This window comes from Calliphora vicina, chromosome 4 (assembly GCF_958450345.1).
Source record: "Calliphora vicina chromosome 4, idCalVici1.1, whole genome shotgun sequence".
Taxonomy (NCBI): domain Eukaryota; kingdom Metazoa; phylum Arthropoda; class Insecta; order Diptera; family Calliphoridae; genus Calliphora; species Calliphora vicina.
In genome coordinates this window covers 36,874,779-36,899,703 of record NC_088783.1, presented here as the reverse complement: position 1 = coordinate 36,899,703, position 24,925 = coordinate 36,874,779, and the positions used below count along the sequence as shown (strand labels likewise).

At 29.1% G+C, this 24,925-nt stretch overlaps 1 protein-coding gene across 1 annotated transcript in view; it reads right to left on the bottom strand.

The window, feature by feature from the left end:
• Cda4 (chitin deacetylase Cda4) overlaps nucleotides 1-24,925 on the bottom strand; it is a 105,496-nt gene that overhangs the window by 27,376 nt on the left and 53,195 nt on the right. The window contains exon 5 of the mRNA XM_065508213.1: nucleotides 12,132-12,274. Within this exon, the coding sequence (XP_065364285.1) occupies nucleotides 12,132-12,274 (143 nt within the window). The remainder of the gene's footprint in view (nucleotides 1-12,131; nucleotides 12,275-24,925) is intronic.

Below are 24,925 nucleotides of genomic sequence, written 5' to 3'. Positions count from 1 at the left end.
TATAAAAAAGCTTTTATTCACAAAAACTTTATTAAGAAACTGTTTTTTTCACAAAAAAAATTATTTAAAAAAAGCTTTTTTCACAGAAAATTTTATTTGAAAATAAGCTTTTTTTTATTAATAAAAATTTTTACTTGTTTTTATTAAAAAATTTTATTAAAAAAAAGCTTTTTTTATTAATAAAAAATTTTGTTTAAAAAAGCTTTTTTTCACCAAAAAATTTTATTTAAAAAAAGCATTTTTTTATTAATAAAAAATTTTATTTAAAAAGTTTTTTTTTTACCACAAAAATTTTATTTCAAAAAAGCTTTTTTTCACCAAAAAATTTTATTTAATAAAAAATTTATTAAAATAAACGTTTCTTTATTTGAATCGTTTTATTTTTCTGATTGTATTTGTCCTAAAGTCAACTTGTGCTATCCAAACATGTGTAATTGTAAGAATCACAAGTAGTTAGTTTTACAACTAACAATTTAGTACAACGTACAACTTACACATTAACTTGTTTTATTACAGCAAAATTAAAAAAAGTACAAACAAATAGCCAACTTTTGTGATTAAAACTTTTTTGTATTTTCTTTAATTAGGCTTAAAAACCTTTTTAACATTCCATCTACTTTATTTCTCTCCTCAAAACAACATTTTTCCAAAAGGTTTTTATTATGTTTATCCTTCCCTTTCTACCCCAAAAAGAAAAAAAAAAAAAGATTTAAAAATTTTCAAATCATTTTCACACTTCCGGTATTAAAGTTGGAGTAAAAAAATACAATAATTTTTCAGCAATTTGACAAGGGAGTGATGATAATGATGATTTCTGTGAAAGCTTGGGTTTTATTTTTCCTCATGTTTTTATCATTTTCTATAACAAATTGTTTAACTTTATATTTCCTAGCTTGTTTTCATTGGCTGAGATTTAAATGCAAAAATGAAAATGTAGCACACAGATACTGAAACGTATTGTAACCGGAAGTATGCGTAGCAGTAGATATTTTGGTTGAAAAAAGTTGTATTTTTTACAGAAAAAAAAATGTTTTTACATAGAAACTTATGGTAAAGTGGGTATGTAAATATGAAATGCTAAGTAGTAATATTAACCCTTGAAAAGAGGAAAGAAGGATGAGAATTCTTTAAACTGCTAAAATTTAGATTAAATTTGTAAAAGAACATTGAGAAGAATGAGAGGTTTTTTTAATATTATTTTTTTTTTTGCTGAATATTTCCATGATTTTCTTTTTCTAAATAATTTTAGTAGCTACCAATCTATCCAACTTTTTATACTGTTTCATGATATTTATGATGTTGACATTCAGATTTTTTTTTTGGGATAATTTTTCGCCTGCTTTTAGTTTCTAAGGGTCTTTCTCACACCTGTTATCTTTAAATGATTAAACATATGCAAAGCTTAAAAAACATTTATTTGTACCGGAAAATGTTTAACAAAATCTAAAAACATTTTAAACTTTTGTAATGACCTCTCCTTCTCTATGTAAATATATCTGCTACTAGAAACAGCTGTTGTTTTTGTAAGACTTACAGCCACCCTCTATTCCCCCTTCCCTTAAATTTAACAGTTACCTAAACTTCAACCAAAAAAAAAAAAAGGAAAGGAAACATAAAAAACGAACATTCATCTCATAATGATGTTTGGCCACAACAACATATATCCTTGTACAATAGACTGCTGCAAAACAATGAATTTGAGAATTTTTAAGATAACTCAATAGAGATTAGAAACATACAAGAAATTAAGAAATCACTCAATTTCTTAAACAAACAGCCTAACCACAAAAGCAGAAAAGTCAATTTTAAATCCCTCCAAGTTTAAATTTCGCACAATAAAACGAACTTCAAGCTGGAATTAAAATTTTGTTTTATTATTTTAGAAAAATATCTATTTTAAACTAAAATGGACTTTAACAAAAATGCACTATAGAATTTCTTTTGTAGTTAGGCTGTAAAAAGTGCTGACATTAAAAATTGCAAAAATTCATTTCGGATCAGTCTAGTATTTCTACTCTTTCAACAATATTTTGCTACTCGTATAATGTTGTTATTAATTTAACATAATTTGAAAATTGTTGTTGTTGGAGGTAAACATATTGCGACGTGTTTTTTGCCATTTTAAATTATTCTCTACGAAGAAGGAGAAAAAAAAATAACAACAAACATATAAAGTAAAAACTAAATTTAATTGTTTTTTTTTTGTTTGTTTTGCTACTAATATTTTGATTTCATTTAACATGTTGGTTGTCAGGTTGGTGTTGCAGTTGTTAACAAATTTCCGGCCACTAAGGATACATAGATATATGTAGGTGTATGCGAGCGTTCATGTGTATGCTAAAGCATGTGTATTTGTGGTTCTCTATATTTTAGATTCACTCTCATCAACAAGCCAAACTTTGTCTTTAAACTTTTTAACTTGTTTTAACAGCAACAAAAAAAAAAGAAAACCTAATGGTTTTTATTTGAGGTTGTTGCATTAGTATTTGTCGTTATGTTGCTGATATTGTGGTTGAAATAGATAGAAATAAAACTCTAATTAGATTTTAAAAAGTAAATTATAATCTTTTTTTTCTTTGCTGGCGTTTTTTTTTCTATAATTTTGTTTGTGGGACTTAGTTAAGTGATCATTAGGTGAGCTTGTATCAAATGAAACGTGTGTTTAATCTTTAAAATTGACTGACTGGACTAACTCTGTATGGTGTGTGATGTTTATTATATGAGAAAAAGATTTATTTTAAAGTTAGACAACTAAATTAAGTTTAAAAATAAATTAGATTTTAAATTGTTTGGACATTAAGGTAAAAATAACATTATGAAAAGTTTCTTTAATTATTTAGATGTTTTAAGCTTTAAAATTAGAAATCAGGAATCATTAGATATAAGTAGATGTGAAATATCTCTATCTTTTATGACTTAAAAATGCGGGAATTACGATAGATGAAATATCTTTTGAACGCGGTTTTAGTTTTTAATATCATATATGTCATTTTGAAGGCTACATATCTTTCATATATTCTCATTTAGTTATTGAACATTATAGTGTAATCAACAAAGTTTTTTTCTGCTTCGAAAATGTCAAATTTTGTACCAACAAAGAGTCATATGCGGGAAGTTTGGCTTTACTTCTTTAAAGTCTCACTGAAGCACACATGCGGGAGATGGTTTGTGCAGTTCAGAAGTGGTGATTTTGACACGGAAGACAAAAATCGCCCAGGCCAGTCAAAAAAGTTTGAAGACCCAGAATTGGAGGCATTACTCCATGAATATTGTTGTCAAACTCAACAAGAGCAATTTCAAAACTTTTGCAGGCAGTGCACTATACAAATTAAAGCTGAGAGACCTTGAAAGACGACTGTGTATCAGAGCTGTAAATGAATCATTCTTTTTTGATTTTAATTCATTATGAATTAGCTAAATTTTGAATTAATTCATTGAATTGAAAAAATGAATTGAATGAAATTTGAATCAATTCAAACGAATTAGGCAGAAATGAGTTGCAATTCATTTACAATTCATTTGAATTGAATTGATTTTGAATTAATTCAATAGAATTAGAAAAGGAATTAGCAATTCAAATGAATGAATCAAAAATTAGTTGCAATCAATCAAATTCAAGAGCAAATCTCTAGGGGGAATTAAAAATTTCTCCTACCAAAATGAAAATATCCACTAAAAAAATTTAAAAGCCTTGACCTATATCCGCGCCTGATGCATGAAAACGTGGTATTTGGAGTTTGTTTCTTCAAGAAGAACTGATTTTTATTTTGAAATACGCTGAACGACAAAACACATTTGATATTCAAGAAGCAATTAATAATTTTTGAAATTTTGTGACCCACGACCACCCAACGACAAACTTTTTGCTAATATTTATTTCAAAAAAATAAAACTATCTTCCACAAATAATCAAAAATCAGGAAAACTAACAATGTATGTAATGCTTGCTGTCTTTTACATAAAAAATTAGTTGAATGACAAAACGACAGTGATGCTTACTGTAGATTTACTTACAAAATCAATTCAAATTTCAATCAATGCAAATGAGTTGGAAATGAATTCAATTCAAATGAATTGCTAATTCTTTTTTATAATTCATTTGAATTAATTCAAAATCAATTCAATTCAAATGAATTGAAATTCATTTGAATTGATTCAAATTTCATTCAATTCATTTTTTTGTGTGAATGATTCGCGAATTAATTCAAAAATTAATGATTCATTCACAGCTCTGTTATGTATGTCTGAAATTATGCTTGAACGCTATAAAAGAGAGCAATTTCTGCATGAATTACGATAACACGAAGTGTAAGAGATCGTGAAACCCGACCAAACAGGCGAGTCAACACCAACGCCAAATCTCCATGGTGTTATGGTAATGATCTGTATTTGGTAGGCCAAAAGGGTCCTATCAATAATGAGCTGCTGAAATCTGGCCAGATTGTCACATATAACCTCTACCGATCGTAACTGATTCGTTTGAGGCAAGCATTGGCCGAAAAACGGCCAGACATGAAACCGTAATATTTCATCAAGACAACACCAAGTCCACATGTTGCAATACCTGTTAAAAAGTATTTAGAATGAATTGGTTGGGAAGTTGTGCCTCAGCCGCCTTATAGTCCAGACCTTGCCACGTCCGACTACTATTCGTTCTCTCTGGGATACGCATCACTTAAGAACAGAGTATCCATTATTGGCTTGATTCTTGCCTGTGAGTGTAAAACAGTCTCATGTCCAAAATATAAAATTGAAATTAATGCCATTTTTACAGAATGTTTAGCATTGTGCTAGCTATTATGGTATTGAAAATCAATAAAATCAATTTAAAAGAAAAAAACTTATACAACAAAATGTGAAACAAAATCGAACAAAATTTTTTAGTTTTTAATGAAAACTATTTTCAACATTTTTATGGTCCTTTAATGTGTTGTTGTGATGTGTACGAACAAGCATATTGTTGTAGGTTTTATTGTTGTTGTATTTTTTTACACAGTTTTTACTCAGAGTAAATGAATGGACATTCAGCATATATATTCTAGTCTGTTTGTGTAAAACACTCTCATATCCTAAATATAAAACAAAAATTAAACAAAATTTATCCAGAATATCCATAATTGCCCTAGCTACTAGATATTGTATTGAAAATTAGTAAAATCTGTTCAAAAGAAAATAAGTTATAAACTAAAGTGTGATCTAAACTCACATTTTAGTTTTACAATGTTGAAAAATACTTTCAACAATCTAAAGGTTTCTTAATATGTTTTTGTAATGTGTATTTCCAAGGATGTTGGGTAAATGTTTTGAATATTGTTGTTGCAATTGTTATTGTTGTTGTATTTTTGTTATTGTTTGCACTGAATGTGTGTATATAAGGTCAAGATTGAGTAAAAGAACATCAATGTTGAGACGAGTTTAATTTGTTTATGGTTTTACATGGATTACAATTGTATACAGTCGAATATAGTATTCTTACTGGCTAAATATAAAAAATTGTGTATCTATATTTATTGCTTTTAAAAATGTTCATTAAAAAAATATATTATTTTAATTTTAACCTTCTTGGAAACACATTTAAATTTCAATTAATATTTTCCCAATTCTAATAAAACAAATTAGCCTCAAATATTAAAATATGTACACGCAGAGAAAAAATATAGTTGTGCATTTTAGCCGTAACCATTTCACCATTTTTACCATATTATGGTAACAGAAATTATGTACATATATGATTGCGGTAACCATAATATGTTTAATTACAGCAATCATATACATATATGATTGTAGTAATTATGTATATGTTGGTGGCAACCATATTAATAATGTAATACTTCACTATATTCTGTTGTTCTAGGATTATGGTTATCATACTCTGAGAACAACATACTTATTATGATATGATTGCCATAAACATATATTTATTTACTACAATCATATATATGATTGATACAATGATGTGAATGGTAACTTAAACATATTATGGTTACAGCTATCATATAAATAATTACAGTAACCATAATATGGTTAAAAACACTTGTAAAAAAGTTGAAATATTTATGGTAGCAATGTACAACTACATTTTTTCTCAGGGTGTAGCTTCTAAATATTTGTATGGCATTTCCAGCTAAACAATGCTTTCGAACATAATTTTCCTACATTCACCACAATTTCTATTACTTTGGTTTATAATCAAATTTTAATTAAACTTATCGATTTACATACAATATATTCACAAACATTTACACACCTACACAATAAAACAGTCTTTGCTATGTATAACAAAAGCCCCACAAAGTATGCAAGTATTTGTATAGTTAATTTTACATTTAGATGTTGCGAACGCGATAATAATTGTTTATAAGCTTGTTGTCTATGTATGAATATGTATGTGTGTAACAATACAGCTACAACCACCACCGAATATATTCTTTATGTGTGATCATTGTAATCAAATTACAAAATCTTTTCTATTCAACTGTTTTTATTTATTTTTAAATATACCTCTATTGTAGGAGCCGCTCACCATATACTCAAACAACATGCCAGCCTGCCTTTCATAGAATTTTACACATAAATGCTTCGCTTTTGTTTTATGATTGGATTTCATTTTATTTCTCGTTTTTTTTTTTCCATTTAAATTATCTGTTTAGTATCAGGAAGAGAGTTTGCTAGCTGTATGTAGTATGTATATGAAGTGTTATTTTTATTTGAGTTTAAATGAATGTGAAATGGTTTTGTTCGAAAAACAATAGCATAAAGTTTTACAAAACTGAAATGTTGTTAATTTGGTTTGTATATGTATTTATTAATTTTTTTGAGTTTTTTTTTTAACAAAAAACCACCTCCAACCACCTTTGTAACCACCAACAATAACAACAACAACAACAGCCATGAACTTTACAAGAATATACAGAAAAATATTATTAGAAAAGTTTTTCTATTTTATTTTTCTTTTGGAGTATTACACGCGGTTTTTTACATTTCGTACAGCTTTATTTAAGTTTAATGTAATTGTTGTACCCTCCATTATTATTTAAGGTGAATATAATGTTGTCGTTTGGTTGGTAGCATTTAGTTTTTTAATAAAATCTAAGTTGTTGAAGCCATTTGCTGGGGATTGTGTGTGTAAAACACTCTCGCTTGTAAAATTTAAGCATGCAATTAATTATATTCATGTAGTGTATTTATCATTATCCTAGGAAATTTGCTATTGAAAATTAGCCAAATCGGTTCAATGGAAACAAAGTTATAAGCCAAAATATGAGACAACCTCGAATAAATTTTATGTTTCGAATAAAAACCTATTGTTTCTGTAGCTTAGTTTGTTGTTGTAAAACAAAGAAATAAGAATGTTGTTGTAATTTTCATTGCTGTTAATTTTTTTACACTGTAACATACACTGAATGTGTGTATAATCAAGTGTGTGTAAACAGTCATCAATGTTGTGAAGAGTTTAAATGTAAAGAAAAGGGCATTTAAAATTCGACTTTGCCAAATAATATCATCCAAACAGATTTCATTTATTCCTTCTTTGCAGTTTTGTTGGTGTTTTGATTTTATGCTAAAAATCAGAAAATTTATTTTGAATATAATTTCAAAAATAATGAAATTGCATACATTTTCAAATTGTTTAAACGTCAACCATTGTCTGTAATTTTAGTTATACAATAAACTGAAAGCCAGTCACTTATTGAAAAGTTTTCTACTTAGTAAAAAAGTTGTTTGATTGTAGTTTTTTTTTTAATTTCTTGTTATAGTTCCATGTAAATTTAATAATTTATTTGCTTTCTATTACACTGTGCTGCAAAATAAATAGAAAGCAAATTATACAAAAACAAATGTCTTAGAATGTTTACTTGCCCTGGCCAGTAAAGGAGTTATGTACATAAACTGTATTTTTTTTGTGACTTGACACTAACTACGAAACCTTTTTGACCTGCCTGTAGAAACATCCATTAGAGGGAATTGAACCCAAAACCTTCAGACTGATCCATCATCTAGTTTATGTTGGCATCCTAAGTTGATGCAGTAATTTCTTGATTGATTTTTATTTTTAAAAGGTTATAAAAGAAAAATATGTTTTTCATAATGTTTTGAGGCTTAGTTTCACATATATCTCTATATATATAAAAATGAAATGGTCCATGTATGTAATGCCATCACGTGAGAACGGCTGGAGCAATTTGGCTAATTTTTTTTATTCGATTCGAAATTTTCAGGAGATGGTTTGTAAAGAAAAAAAATTAAAAAATTTGGGGTAAAACTCGGACATTTTTTTTTGAGTTCAGTCAACTGTAATAAAAAACTGTAAAAAAGTTCAGTCAACTGTAATAAAAAAGCCCCCTAAGGTCTGCAGTACAAATTTAGATATTTTATTTGCAAATATGTATATAAGAACAGGCAGGTGTATGTGGGTTGGAGAAACATGACAAACTAACATTAGTAAATGCTACCGGGCGAAGCCGGGGCGGACTAGTATTTATATAAAATACAAAAAATTTTAACATCTAAGTATGTATATATGAGGAGCCGCAGAACAAAAGGTACTTTTTCGAATTTTTTTACCAATTGATTTTTTTGGTATTTTTATAATATTTGGGTTGAAATCTTTTAGAAAAAAACAATTTCCCAAAAATTTTTAAATTCTCAAAAAAGTACCGTTTGTTCTGCGGCTCCTCATATATAAAATACAAAAATGTTTCTACCTATGTTCGTTATAGACTCTGAAACCATCCAACCGATTAGTTTAAAACCAGTTTCATTAGAAAGCTAATTTTGTGAAGATTTTTCTAGACACTAGGCATCAGGTCCACTCGGTACATTCATGAAGCCGATTTTCGAAATTTCCCACAATAATTTTTTTTTCCAAATTTTCAACTTTAGAAAATTTCTATGACATTTGAAATGGAATTTTTGGAAATTGGAATTTTAAGGGAGTAAACATGTGTAAGAATCTTTTTTTTTTCCGGAACTAATAATGTTAGTAACAAAAATCCAACTTAATTTGATTAAGTGTACTTTTATGGGAGTAAAACGGACGAAATTAAATTTAAATGGAATTGTACTGCTTCGAAAAAAATTCAAATGGATTTTGGCACTTTTTTGAAATTTAAAAATATAACGGGTCAAATCCCTCGACTAGAATCAGATTCGGCCAAAGACTTAATGACAGTTATGTCAATCCGGAGTTGATATCCACAAGAAAGAACCCTAGCGTATAGTTGAACTGTAACTACAATAACCCTTACTATTTAAGTCAATGGTGAAGTATTTTTTTTCACTGTAGTCCTGTGTTATTATTGTTTTGCATTTTTTTTAACGCTTTCAGCAAAGTTTTGTATAAGAAAACAAATTATATGTGGTTGTAGCCACAAATAATAAAACTATTGTAGTCAATATACTACAACTTTAGTTCTTTGTCTCAGTCAAAACAAGAGAATAGATTAAGGTTTTCTAAAAGAAATAATTAAAAATGAATTTTGAACATGGATATTTTCAACAAAGAAACATAAATTTGTAAATTTTGGCCGTAACTAGTTGCTAGAATTTTTCGCAAACTCATATTCTTAGAGTAGTATATTTTATAAATACAAAATGGAATATATTTTTCGAGTATAAAAGCTATAAGACCCACAAAATACTTATATCAAATCCTAAATAGATTTAGCTTTATCTGTGTGTGTAAAACAAGCTCATTTCCAATATACTAAACCGATATTAATGAGATTTTCTTCAAATGTTTATAGGGTATTGAAAATCGGACAAATCCGTTTAATGGAAACAAAGTTATAAGCCAAAATGTGACGTAACCTCAAAAATGTATGTTTTAAAAAACTATATTCAACATTGTTACAGTAGCTTAGTTAGTTGTTGTAATAAATAAATATCACTCATAACTCTCCAACAACTACTCGTATCATCTTTATTAAATACTAGTTGATAGCCCCGGCTTCCCCCGCACACCAGCCTGATCTTATTTATTTGCAAATAAAATATCTAAATTTGTACTGCATACTTTAGGGAGCTTTTTTTATTACAGTTGACTGGACTCACAAAAAAAAAAGAATTTCTGAGTTTTACCCGGAATTTTTTATTTTTTTTCTTTACAAACCATCTCCAGAAAATTTCGAATCGAATACAAAAAAAATCAGCCAAATCGCTCCAGCCGTTTTCATGTGATGACATTACATACATGGAACATTTCATTTTTATATATACACAGACAAAACTATTTCTTAAACCGTTTCAATTCAAATATTTGTCACATATTGAACTGGTTTCAATTATTTCATAATTAAATCAAGTATTCATTTGCACAAAAACAAAATTTCTTGATATTTTCTATTGAGTTTTGAAAATTTTTGTATTTGAAATTCAACCAATAACGAAAATTGTATATTGAATTGTCAAAATAATCCAATTCAAAACTCAAAATTCAATAGAAAATATCAAGAAATTTTGTTTTTGAGCAAATGAATACTTGATTTAATTATGAAATAATTGAAACCATTTCAATATGGGATAAATGTTTGAATTGAAATATAATTTTTTCTGTGTATAAATTCAGCTACTTTAAAAACTAAACTGAAAGAAAATTGCATTAAAATAAATCACAAATATTTTGCAAAATATGTATTGCTATATGGGCACTGCTATACGTTCAATATATATTGACCGCGATAAAGTATCGCGATATTTATTGAACGTGTAGCATGCAGTATTGATGGATCCAAATCGCAGAATAACCTAATTTTGCGTGATCCATTACAATGGATCGCGATCCAAATATCACAATATATATTGAACGTGTAGCAGTGCCCTATGATATTGAGTTTTGATTTTTATTTGTTAATATCTAATATAATTTGCAAAAATATAACTAGTTTAGGGACCTTAATTTACACAGTTTTATTAAGGCTTTCAAATATTTTCCAAACAAGATTCTCAATTTTTTTAAATCAAAGTTTTAATTAATTTAAATTTTTTTTTATTATTAATTTCTTTTTATTCCGTTAGCATTTAGAAAATAAATTATAAGATGAATATGAAGGCAATTTGTTTCACTTGAGAATATTTCATAAGAAATCTACAATACAAAATCATTTTTCTTGAATGCACTCAATGGTTTATTTTTTTGTTTAAACACACAAGGGGGAAGTATAGCTCAGAAAACTATTTATAACATAAAAATTATTTTAATTTAAAATTAATGCTCAATAATTGAAAACAAATTAAGTCTTACAGTTTCTTTACCACAAAATCTGGGAAATTATTTTCAAAACTGATTATTGTGAGAGTTATATCCCTTTTATTACTATATTAAAAATGACTAAAAAACAAAAGAGTCATGGTGCAGTAAATCGAAAAAACAAACAGCAAAAAAAATTCATAAAATACCATTAAATCATACATTTGTAGTTGGAATAAAAAGAAATATTAACTACACACAAAGATATAAAAGAAGTTTTCATAAATATTTTGCACTTAAAAATGTATTTAATCATATTTTTTTTTGCCCTCCCTTGTTTTTATTTAAGACTTGTTTCGAATTGCCCAACAAAAGAAACGTTTAAACATTTTAGTTATGGCACAAAGAATCTTAAATAAAGACATAAATATTTGCTTGCTTTTCTATTTGTGTCTTTGGTGTGAGTGTTATCACTAAAACAAAGCAGAAATTATTTATGGCAGTTATACATTTTGTAAAATTTCTAGGAAATTTTGTTTTATTGTAGAACCGTCCACTAGCAATACATATTTTTCCAAAATGTTTGTGATTTGTTTTAGTACAATTTTGTTTCAGTTTAGTTTTTAAAGTAGCTGAATTTATCATATTTAATAAAGATGTTGGAGACGTATGAGTGATATTTATTATTTGAATTCATATATAACGTATGAGTGATATTTATTTATTATTAAAACTTATACGTCTTGTGGCTGGCAACACATGATGAAAACTTGAACAAACAATAATAAAAACGTTTGGTAATTTCTAGAATATTTCTTGTAAGTCTAGAATTATTCTTGATAAAGTAAAAAATCCTGTTTTCTGGATTTCTTGCTAATTTGTTTTCCTTGATTTTCTTCCTTTTTTATACAATCCAATCTTTTTTATTTATTATTCAGCTTACCTGTATTCATGTGACATAAAGAATGTACCGCGTATATTGCAACCATTGGGATTTTTACGTTTTCCATTGAAGATTTTATTGTAATGTTCATAATTGTTCAAGTTGACAGCACCATCAAATGTCAGCATAATTATTTGGGGAACCTAAAAACGAATACAAAGAAGAATCAACAAATTAGTCAAGAATTTTAAGTGGATTTATTTATGATAAATATTTTTGTTGTAAATATTTTCAGTATAATTGTCTATGCTTGTTAAGTGTATCTCTAAGTGTACTTTACATAACTATTGTAATAAAATTTAATTGCTAATAAAATAGATTTTACTACAAATTTACGAAAACTAAAGATTTGGTTTAAAAATACTTGAAAAATATTGCAACGTAGAGTGAAAAACTAAAATCTAAGGATTTTGTTATTTAAATAAAAAAAGTAGTCCACAGTTGTAGAAACAAACAATATGTACCCGGGTTAATAAGATAGCTAATTGCTTAGAATGCAATTGGGTGTATTATTGCATTCTGATCAATTAACAAAACTGTTGCTTTAGTTTTCCCTTATAGTGGAAAGATGGTTAAAGATAAACCAACTTTAACAGCAACTGAAAATTCAATTCAATTCAAATCCATTTGGTTGTTTGTTCGTAATCAGAATTCTTCTTTCTACAATGTTTTAATTCTCCACTAAAATATTTTCATCTTAAAGACTTGAAACTAATTTTTCTTTAGCCAGTTTCAATTTTTCTTGTTCTTGCTTTATATTTCCCTTCATTATTCTTAATGGCAACAATATCAATAATGTTGCTCTTTAAGGAAGCAATAACAAACTCAACAAAAAAATAATAAAAAATAGAATAAAAATGACCCCAATAGCGCAGATTACTCTCATTTTAATTTTATGAATAAAACCACAGCATAAAAAAAGGGAAAGAAAAACAAAAGATTAATGCACTTTTACGGTAACAGGCTTAAATATACTTTTATAAGTATTATTTTTATTTTTTTTTATATAAGAGATTTGTTTGCAAAACAACAAAAAGAAAAAAACCAACAACCCATTCATTCATTCAGCTTTATTATTCATACACTTCAGTTGTTACTACTACGGCTCAATAACAATAATAACAACAACCAAAAACATCAACAACAAATCCATGGAAAGTGTCAAAATATAAAAAAAAAAAAATATTTCTACTTCTTCTCGTTTGAGTAAGTTAAAGTGGAGTGAAAAAAAACTGCTGCAATAAAAAGGCGAAAACATTAAAATCAAAATCATTCAACTGCACTTAAAGGTTATTATAACGAGTACCCAAGAAACGCAAGAGAGAGAGAGAGAGAGAGAGAAAAAACTATATTCTAGCGTAGAAGGCCATCAATATAAAAACCTAAGAGAAATCATGGTAAAGTGAATGAAAAGCTGGTGTACAATAAACGAACTCTAGGGACACTATTTGGAAATGGTCATTCCGTTTTTATATTCACCATATATCCATCACAAAAATTTATGCAGTTTTCTTCAAAACTCTCTATAGACAAGAGTATAGAAAAGACTGAAGACAAGACTAAATACAACACTGAAAACAAGACTAAAGACAAAACTAAAGACAAGACTAAAGAAAAGACTAAAGACAAGACTAAAGACAAGACTAAAGACAAGACTAAAGACAAGACTAAAGACAAGACTAAAGACAAGACTTAAGACAAGACTAAAGACAAGACTAAAGACAAGACTAAAGACAAGACTAAAGACAAGACTAAAGACAAGACTAAAGACAAGACTCAAGACAAGACTCAAGACAAGACTCAAGACAAGACTCAAGACAAGACTCAAGACAAGACTCAAGACAAGACTTAAGAAAAGACTCAAGACAAGACTCAAGACAAGACTCAAAACAAGACTCAAGACAAGACTCAAGACAAGACTCAAGACAAGACTCAAGACAAGACTCAAGACAAGACTCAAGACAAGACTCAAGACAAGACTCAAGACAAGACTCAAGACAAGACTCAAGACAAGACTCAAGACAAGACTCAAGACAAGACTCAAGACAAGACTCAAGACAAGACTCAAGACAAGACTCAAGACAAGACTCAAGACAAGACTCAAGACAAGACTCAAGACAAGACTCAAGACAAGACTCAAGACAAGACTCAAGACAAGACTCAAGACAAGACTCAAGACAAGACTCAAGACAAGTCTCAAGACAAGACTCAAGACAAGACTCAAGACAAGACTCAAGACAAGACTAAATACAAGACTAAAGACAAGACTCAAGACAAGATTCAAGACAAGACTCAAGATAAGACTCAAGACAAGTCTCAAGACAAGTCTCAAGACAAGACTCAAGACAAGACTCAAGATAAGACTAAAGACAAGACTAAAGACAAGACTAAAGACAAGACTAAAGACAAGACTCAAGGCAAGACTCAAGACAAGACTCAAGACAAGACTCAAGACAAGACTCAAGACAAGACTCAAGACAAGACTCAAGACAAGACTCAAGACAAGACTCAAGACAAGACTCAAGACAAGACTCAAGACAAGACTCAAGACAAGACTCAAGACAAGACTCAAGACAAGACTCAAGACAAGACTCAAGACAAGACTCAAGACAAGACTCAAGACAAGACTCAAGACAAGACTCAAGACAAGACTCAAGACAAGACTCAAGACAAGACTCAAGACAAGACTCAAGACAAGACTCAAGACAAGACTCAAGACAAGACTCAAGACAAGACTCAAGACAAGACTCAAGACAAGACTCAAGACAAGACTCAAGGCAAGACTCAAGACAAGACTCAAGACAAGACTCAAGACAAGACTCAAGACAAGACTCAAGACAAGACTCAAGACAAGACTCAAGACAAGACTCAAGACAAGACTCAAGACAAGACTCAAGACAAGACTCAAGACAAGACTCAAGACAAGACTCAAGACAAGACTCAAGACAAGACTCAAAACAAGATTCAAGACAGGACTGAAGACAAGACAAGTCAAGTCAATACTAACGACAAGACTAAAGAAAAGACTAAAGACAAGACTAAAGCCAATACTAAAGACAAGACTAAAGACAAGACTAAAGACAAGACTAAAGACAAGACTAAAGACAAGACTAAAGACAAGACTAAAGACAAGACTAAAGACAAGACTAAAGACAAGACTAAAGACAAGACTAAAGACAAGACTAAAGACAAGACTAAAGACAAGACTAAAGACAAGGCTAAAGACAAGACTAAAGACAAGATTAAAGACAAGACTATAGACAAGACTAGGGTATTCAATTAATCGGGTTTCTGGTTTAATCGGTTAATCGAGCAAATAATTAATCGAGGTTTAGATTTATTCGGTTAATAATCGGTTAATTTAAAATTATTCGATTAACCGAATAATTTCTATTTTCATTTTAAATTGAAAATACAACAACGAATTTTGTGTACAAAAACATAAAAAACAGCGTATTTGAGATAATTTTTGTAAACATATCGCCTATTTGCTGCAACAACGTCATAACTCAAAATCCGTGTTTAATGAACTGAGTAATACAAAATATTCGCTGATCTATAATCTTTCATATAGTTTTCAAAAAAGTCAATTATTTTTTGTGTGAGAGTGTTTTTTTTTTTGTTGTAAACATCAAAATTAAAATTCATGTTTTCTCGTATATTTCATAAGTAAAAATTTGGGTTAAATACAGATTAGAAAGATATTAACATCTACTATTTATATTTCTGAAATCGCATGATTTGTTGAAAATTTATATAAGAAATAGTAAAATGTCATAAAATATTCAAAGATATTTTTTGGAAACGACTTTTTTTAATTGCGATATGTGAGTTTTTTAGGGTTTTAGTGAGATCTTCTGAAATAATCTTTTATAAAAAGAATATAATTTAAAAGATTTTTTTCTTCAGATTTAATAAAGCTTTTCTTTTAAAAAAACTCTCTCGCTGATAGTATATGTTGGAGAAATCAAAAGCATGATAAAGAATATTCCTTTTTGGATTGTTTTAGATTTTGATTAATTTAATAGATTCGTTTAGTTATGATAAAAGACTCAATTCAAAAAAGTACATGTAAATACAAACAAAGTTTCAAAACATGTAAATTAAATATGTCAGTTGTTATACATACTCACTAATCATGTTTATTGGATGTTCAAAAAATATCTAATTTTAATTTGTATTTGAAATGAAACGGAAAAATAAATACCAAAAAAAATGTTTAAGTGCAAAAAAAGGAATTTCTGTTAATCGGTTAATCGACACAAATTAATCGGTTTATTTGTTATTTGAAAATTGTCAATTTAAAATTATTCGAACAGTTAACCGTCCAAAATTAATCGGTTAACCGATTAACGGTTAATCGATTGAATACCCTAGACAAGACTAAAGACAAGACTATTGACAAGACTAACGATAAAACTATAGACAAGACTATATTCAAGATTAAAGAAATTACTATAGATAAGACTAATGACAGGACTATAGACAAGAGTAAAAACAAAATAACTGCTCATCTTTTGAGGCAAAGAACGAATCAAGTCAATTTCGGATACTCTATTCTAAGGCGATGTCATGATGAAATATTACGGTTTAATGTCGGCCGCATATTCTGGGCGTTTTTCGGCAAATGGTCGCTTCAAACGAATCGGTTGTGTTCGGTACAAGTTCCCTGTGATGGTCTGTTCAGATTTCAGCAGCTCATAATAGATAGGACCCTTTTTCTCCCACCAAATACCTTAGCGACATGGATATTTGGCTTTGGTGTCGATTCGGCTGGCTGGCCGAGCTTCACGTATGATGTTTTACAATTCGGGTTATCGTAATTGATTAGTTTTTCATCGCAAGTAATGATTCGGTGCAAAAATTATTTTCTTTTATAGTGTTCGAGCATCACTTCGGATATTCAAATGGTAACCAATTTCCCTGCTTTTGGATGAATCCGTTTTGAAATTGTTGCTTGAGTAGCTCCCAATGATTTTGCAAGCTCTCGCTGAGTTTGACCACAATCCTCATGTAGTAATTCCTCCAATTCGCTGTCTTCAATATGTTTTGTCTGGCAATCTTTGTCTTCCGTGTCAAAATCTACACTTCTGAACCGAACAAACCATCTCTCGCAAATTAAAAGAGTAAAGCAAAGCTTCCCACATATGACGCTTTGTTGGTACAAAATTCGACCACGTTCAAAAGATACGCCAGCTATTGTAAATCCCGCATTTTTAAGTCATACACCCAATATATCTCTTACTATAGGGTAGTGCTCACTAATAGTAGCAGATTATAAAACAAACCATTTTGAACCGCCAAATAGACTTCATTTACTTTAAAAGCAAGAAAAATAAAAAAAGAAAAACAGAACAGAATGCAATGCAATTGCAATTGCTAGTACTTGGAACACTTGCAATAGGAGAAGCTGAGTGTTACTAAACAAAGGAGTGTGTGTATATTTATTCTAGTTCACCGAAATGATGGTGATGAAATGTTATTGAGCAGCCATTGACAGGATCTGTGTTATTTAAGTTGTTTTTTTTTTTGCACTGACACTATTCAACCAGCGTAAATACGCGGCCCAGTTTTATTTTTTAGTTTCTTTTTTTCTAACTGACATTTTAGTATAAGTATTTTTTCTTATTCGCATAATAGAAATGCAAATATTATTTTTATTTTCCCTTCTCTCTTTTTTCGTTTTGCCGCATTCAAATTGTATGCCTGGCTTATTATATTTTTATGCAAACATATTGAAATGCGTTTTTCTTGCTGTTTTTTTTTTTTTTTTTTTTTGGAAATTTACATTTCTTTTCAAATAGATTTTATAAAATTTATTTGTCTGCTTAGTTTTATGGGGATTTCTATGAGGCTTTTTCTTATGCCATTTTCGTTTAGATTCAATGGCACTTTTGTAATGGATCATTTATGTAATGAACGCAAATATTATTATTGGTATTATTGTTAGTTTTTCTTTTTTTTTTTTTGCTAGTTTAATGGATGAAGTGAAGAAAAAATAGAAAAAGAATTGAGATAATTTAAAAAAAGAGGTGAGCTTAAGAATTTTTTTCAATCAAATTACGTTTAAAAATAAAAACAAAAAAATTTCTTATTAAATAAGTAGCTAAAATATAACTACAATTTTGTTTACTTAAAATCCCTTTTTTTTTTCCTTCTTTCCAGCTACATTTCTCGCGTTCTTCGGTAAGTCAATTAATTTTTAATTTTCATTTTGAACTTATCAAATATTTATCCCTTGTTTGCTTTAATTTATATAATAGTTTTTTTTGTAAATAAGTAGTTGCAAATACAGATTGAAATGCATTTGACATGTTATTTAAAACTGAAGTTTTTGTATTTAACATGACATTTGAAATTAATTTTATTAATCAGTTGAACATGTCATATTTTGTAATTGTAAATGTAAATTTTGTGTAATTGTTATTTTGTAAATTTGATAATAGTTTTGATGCAAAACTGATAACATCATTATAATTGAAGTTACAAAAACATAACTACATGAAAACGAACATATTTACTTACATACACAAGTACATATGTATGTAAGTATGTACAATATTTATAAACATGTTTAAGTACTGATTAATCAATTTCTTCGAATTGTATGTAAAATAAGTCAATGAAGCGTAAGTTTCAAATAAATATGTAGGACAAACAATAAAAATTAGGCAACATTTACTTAATGACAACTGACTATTTGTTTGCTTATACATATGTTTGATTGTGTTTTAAATCAAATATTTGTTTAACTCAAACCTAAAGGGTTTGGGGGATTGAGGAAACAATTAGTAAATATTTGTATTAAGTTTTCTTTTTTTCTTGGTTTCATGACAAATTTTAAAATTTGAAAAAGTCCCTTAAGCACTACAAATTCCTCTACAGTACACAGTGGGGCAAAAAAATCTGGCATATTTAAACGACTAGCCCGATCAGGATAAAATATGACATGGGCGATTTGGGGGGCTCAAAGTAGGGTACCTTCGATTGTTTTTAAATTCGTGTAATTTTTTTTGTTTCTCTTTGGATTTCAAAGATTTTTATATCTATGAAGAGCGCTCGGCTAGGTCTTGAAAAGAGATCCTTGCGTGTGCTATTTATATCTTTCTATTTCCAAGTTATAAGAAATTTTGCCATACCTTGGTTCGCTTTTTTAAAAATATAGGGCATACTTTGGACCGAATGTTAGCAAGACAACTAAATTATAAATAATATACAAAAGATTTCAAAGCTATATTAATTATGGATCCAAAATTATAAGATTTTCAATTTAAAAATTCAAAAAATTGTAGATTTTTGCTGTTTTTTGGGCGAAAAGGTGACTAAACTCTTTTTTTTATTAAAAAAAAGGTTTTTTAAGAACATATAACAATTTTATGTTTTTTTGTAAGGAATCACAGAGGAATTTTGGTGTCAAAAAGTCAATTTTTCAAACACTCAATTTCAAAAATCAAATGATGCAGTTTTGTAGAGAAATGTTTAAAAATTAAATGTACACTGATAGTTTTAAGAAACATTTTATTTTATTTTTAAAAACTTGAAGTAAAGTCCATGCAAGGGTGTTAAGCAAAAATTTACTTATATTTTCACGCAATTCAGTGGTTTATATTTACTAATAATACCACTTACCTTTAACATATTTGAAAAATATAACATTTCTCCATAAATAAAAAAAATATGGGGATATCATAAACCGTTAAGAAGATATGGCCAAATCTATAAGTATCTAAAAATTATTTTATTTTTGATTTTCCATGGGAATAAAAAATGTAGCCCCACTTTCCCCCAAGCTGTTTTTTTAATAAAATGAAAGTTGGGAGTGTCTTGTTTCGATTAAAAAAAAATAGTTTTCGGAACAGGATGAAAACTTAAAATTTTTTGTCGAATAGTAAACGAAATATCCAAAAAATGCTTATCTATGTATGGGTTTCGTGGGCGGTGGGAGTGACCGATTTTATTGAAACTCGGCATGCGTTCTTCTTTTCTATATGTACCAAATTTCTAGACATTTACTTGGATAGGAAAAATTTTATGCGAAAAAATCTATTTGGATTGTATGGGCAGTGGGCGTGGTCGATTTTGATAAAATACATTTTTTTTCTTAGTTTAGTCCATATTTCAGTGCCAATTTTCAACGCTCTACGACCACTCCTTATAATTTTAACACAAAAATGTATTGCATTTGGATTGCATGGGCGGTATGCGGTGGGCATGGCCGATTTTATTGAAACTCGATAAATAAATGTACCAAATTTCTAAACTTTTACTTGGATAGGAAAAATTTTATGAGATAAAATCGATTTGGATTGTATGGCCAGTGGGCGTGGTCGATTTTGATAAAATTTTATTTTTTTTCTTAGTTTGGTCCATATAATTCTCGGTGTCAAATTTCAGAATGTATGAAGCCATCCCTCTGTGCGCCCTTTGCAATTTGACCTATTTTTTATCCAAATTTTAAGTTTGGGCCGCATGTTCTAAAATCCCAAAGCTGGGATAAGAAAACGAAAAGCAGCTTTGGAAACCTTGATGTGTTTCCCTATTTATCATCAAAGTATTTTCCCAGCCCCGAAGGAAATGTGGACACTATGAGAAAAATTGTAAAAATATCATTTTTGGGATTTTCCCTCCAATTTTTAGGAATTGCGGGATTTATTTTGATCTTTTTACACATTTTTTTACATTTTGTTATTTAGAATGACAAATTTAAAAAACTTTGAAAATTTCATTGAGTTGTGTTAATGAATAAAGATTTTATTACAAATTACATATTTATTGAGTTTATAAAACTAAAATTTGTTTCAAAATTTTAATAGGATTGCAAATATTAGGAACAATTTGATCCACATTTATTCCGAACTACTTTTTCTTGTTTAGATATCAATATCTCTATTAGATTCAAAAATATTCCACTTTGAAACTCCATCCTTCAAAAATATTGCACTTTTTCATACTAAATTTTTTTTATAAATTTTCTTAATATTTTATTCAACGACAAGTCAATGGTTCTGATTTAGTCACATTAAAATATGAAAAAGTGCAATTCCGATCGGACCAACCATTTAGAAATGCCAGATTCATTTCCAAAACATTTTTATTCTGTCCCACTGTGCAGTATTGAATGGTTTAGTAACTTTTATTTTTAAACTGATGAACGATTGGAGATATCTTAATGAAATCTCACATAGTCAGTGCTGAGCTATTTCTGAGATGATTTTTAATTACATGGGCTCGAAGTTGAAATGGGTGAGTAAACTTGAGGGTCCGCCCATTAGCCGCCGTTCTAACTAAGAGCCTATGTAATTACAAGTCCTCTTTGCAACACCTCAGTACTGACTAAATGAAATTTCAGTACTGACTACTGAAAAATCTTTTTTTTTTTATTATTAAAATAATTTACAAAAATTTTATTTTTGAGCATTATACCCTCAAACATACACAATAATGAAGTATTTTCTATTACTAAGACATTAATTGAAGTAGTTGGTAACTAAATCTAAGCAACATCACTAGTAGCAATTCACTACAACATCAGTAACTTACTTATGAAATTGAACAAGTGTCTTGAATATTATTTTAGGCAGTACTCCACTATTAAATTAAATTGCATTAAGCTGTTCATTATTTTCAAATATTACACATCCTGTTTTCCAAATTTAACTTAAAATTACACCACTTATGTTGATATTTATACCTAAAATTTATACACAGAGTAAACCACTCATTTGTGGTTAATTTAAATACAAAATATTATTATTATACTATTGCATGCAATAAATATGAGTAAATACCTACTCGTTCAAATTGTATGTAAATATGTATGTAAACTAAGTATCTAAAAGGAAAAACTTTTATTTTTACGATTTTAGCAAATTCTACATATATATATTTATAATGAAATTTATGCTGACTGAAAAATCAACAGTTTTGCAAAATAGAAATAATGTTCTCTCTGCCGCACATTTTCTCCTCCAGCTGTTTAACCACATCGTGTACTAATTTTTGAATGCCTGTCATTAGTGTAATTTTAAAACCATAATTTCCCTAAAAACAGCTTAAAACATTAATTTGTGTAATATTTGTTAAAGCGGGGTCGGGGTGTACCAGTAGGCAGCAGGAAGGAGTTGCAACTACGAAAAGTAAATTTGATGCGTGAGTGAACATAAAATATATAGTAATAGTAATTATTATGCGGGGGCTGCAATAAAAGTTTTAAATGTAAATGCATCTTCAAACAATTTTTGGCAAAAAATTGATAATGCCAGATTAGACCACAATCGGTTAATATTATGCTGTTTAGGACAGAGGTTAACGTCCTAATTTTTAGCACAACTGTTATATATGAACTGGTCGAATAATTAACCGATTGACCCAATTAATATTAAACTTTTAACAACACAGGTCAAAGGTCAAATTTTTTAATATTATTTCATGCAATATTAGAAATACTGCTATTGTTTTTCAAAGATTTGACAGTTGAGGGAACTGTTTCCGGCTTAATAGCTTTAACATTAATTAAACCTTTAATGCTTCTAAGGGTAAAAAAGACAACTAGCTCTTAAAAACATCATTCGATTAAAATGTTTGCAATATAAAATCATGACAAAAATAAATATATTATGGAAATTAAAAAATACAATCGTTTAATATTAGCCTATCTAACTTTTTTCACTACACGTGTCAAAGGTCAAAGGTCAAATATAAAATATTATATATTTTTGATAAAAATATTGAGAAATATTTTTTATTGAGTGTATGACTTAAAAATGCGGGATTTTTTCACATGTTTAGTTAGGTCTTATTTTGAAACATTTGTACAATATTAATTTATTCAAAGTATTTTTCCATTGTTAGCTATTATCACCTTTTCCACATCTTTCTGGCATCATATGATTCTGAGCCAAAATAACTACTCATCTTTTGAGGCCAAGACCCAATCTGATACCCTGTTCCAGAGAGAGCGTTCTGCATCGATCGAAACAACTAACAGTCGGACCAGGAACGGTCTGGTCTATAAACTAGACAAATGGTAAGGCGAAACTTCCCAACCTTAGCACCATGAATATTTGGCTTTGTTGTCAATTCGGCTGGTTGGCCGGGCTTCACGTACGCTTCGGGTTGTCGTAATGGATCCATTTTAAATCGCAAGTGATGATTCGGCGCAAAACTGATTTTGTTTTTTGCTTTGAAGTATCATTCGCCTTCAATTCGAATGATACCCAATTTCCCTAATTTTGAAGAAATCCTGCTGCTCGAAAACGTTTACAAATTGCTGCTTGGGTAGCTCCCAATGACTTTACAAGCTCTTGTTGAGTTTTACAACAATCTTCATGGAGTAGTGCCTCCAATTCTTGGTCTTAAAACTTTTTTGGCTGGCCTGGGCGATCTTTGTCTTCTGTATCAAAATTACCACTTCTGATTCGCACAAAAGATCTCTCGTACTTTGAAATCGATGGAACATATTCGCCATAATTTGGTAAGCAATCGGTGGGCTTCATCGGCATGTTTTTTTTAAAGAAGTAAAGCAAAACTTCCCGCATATTACGCTTTATTGGTATAAAATTAAACATTTTCGAAGCAAAAAAATCTTTGTTGTTTACGCCATAATGTTAAATAACTAAGTGAGAATAAATGGCAGATATGTACCCCTAAAAATGACATATAAGATATTAAAAACAAAAACCTCGTTTAAAAGATATGTCATTTATTGTAAATAACGCATTTTTATATCATACATTCAATATTTTAGAAACTAAGGAAAGACGATTTTCGAAAACAAAAGAAATCCTTTTATACACTTGAGGTCAAAATTGTCCAAATTGCATTTAACCCCTTAATGGTTATGGCTCCTTTAGGACAGTTACTTTTCCTTTTTTTCTCTTCAACAAAATTTTAGTTTCATTTAGATTAGTTTTCGACTCGATTGCAATTAATTTTTGTCTTTTACCCTTTGAGGGTTAAATGATAATTTAGATTTTCTCCTTCTAATACAATATCGTTAAATACTGCTAATAAAAACATCACATTTTGTTTTATTTTTTAATAAAAAGTTCAAAATATTAAGACGTTGCATTTTGACACCAAAGTTGAAAGGGTTTAGATAAGTTATATAAGATGTTGATCTCATATTTTTATACTCTACACCACCATAGTGGGGAGGGTATTATGCATTTGTGCAGATGTTTGTAACGCCCAAAAATATTAGTCTAACACCCACCTTAAAGTATACCGATCGACTTAGAATCACTTTCTGAGTCGATTAAACGATGTCCGTCCGTCCGTCTGGTTGGCTGTTCATGTAAACCTTGTACGCAGAGTACAGGTCGCAATTTTGAAGATATTTCGATCAAATTTGCTACATATTATTTTTTCGGCCCAAGGACCAAGCCTATTGAAAATGGCTGAAATCGGTCCATTATTTCACATAGCCCCATACAAATGTCTTTCCGAAATTGGACTTTATCGGTCATAAATGTTTAATTTATAAATGTATCTCCACAAATTGCGCTCCAAATAAGTTTTATATATACAAAATTCATGTCACCAAATTTTCTTACGATCGGTCCATAATTAATCATAGCTCCCATATATACCCGCTTCCGAAAATCACTTTAACGTGCATAAATCGCTTAACAATGTTGGTATACTCACAAAATTCAACATAGTAAACTTTTATAGAGACATAAATCACACGACCTAATTTCATGGTGATCGGTCTATAATTGGTCATAGCCCCCATATAAGGCCCACTTCCGAAAATCACTCAAAAATTATAAATTATTGAAATTTTAAAAGAA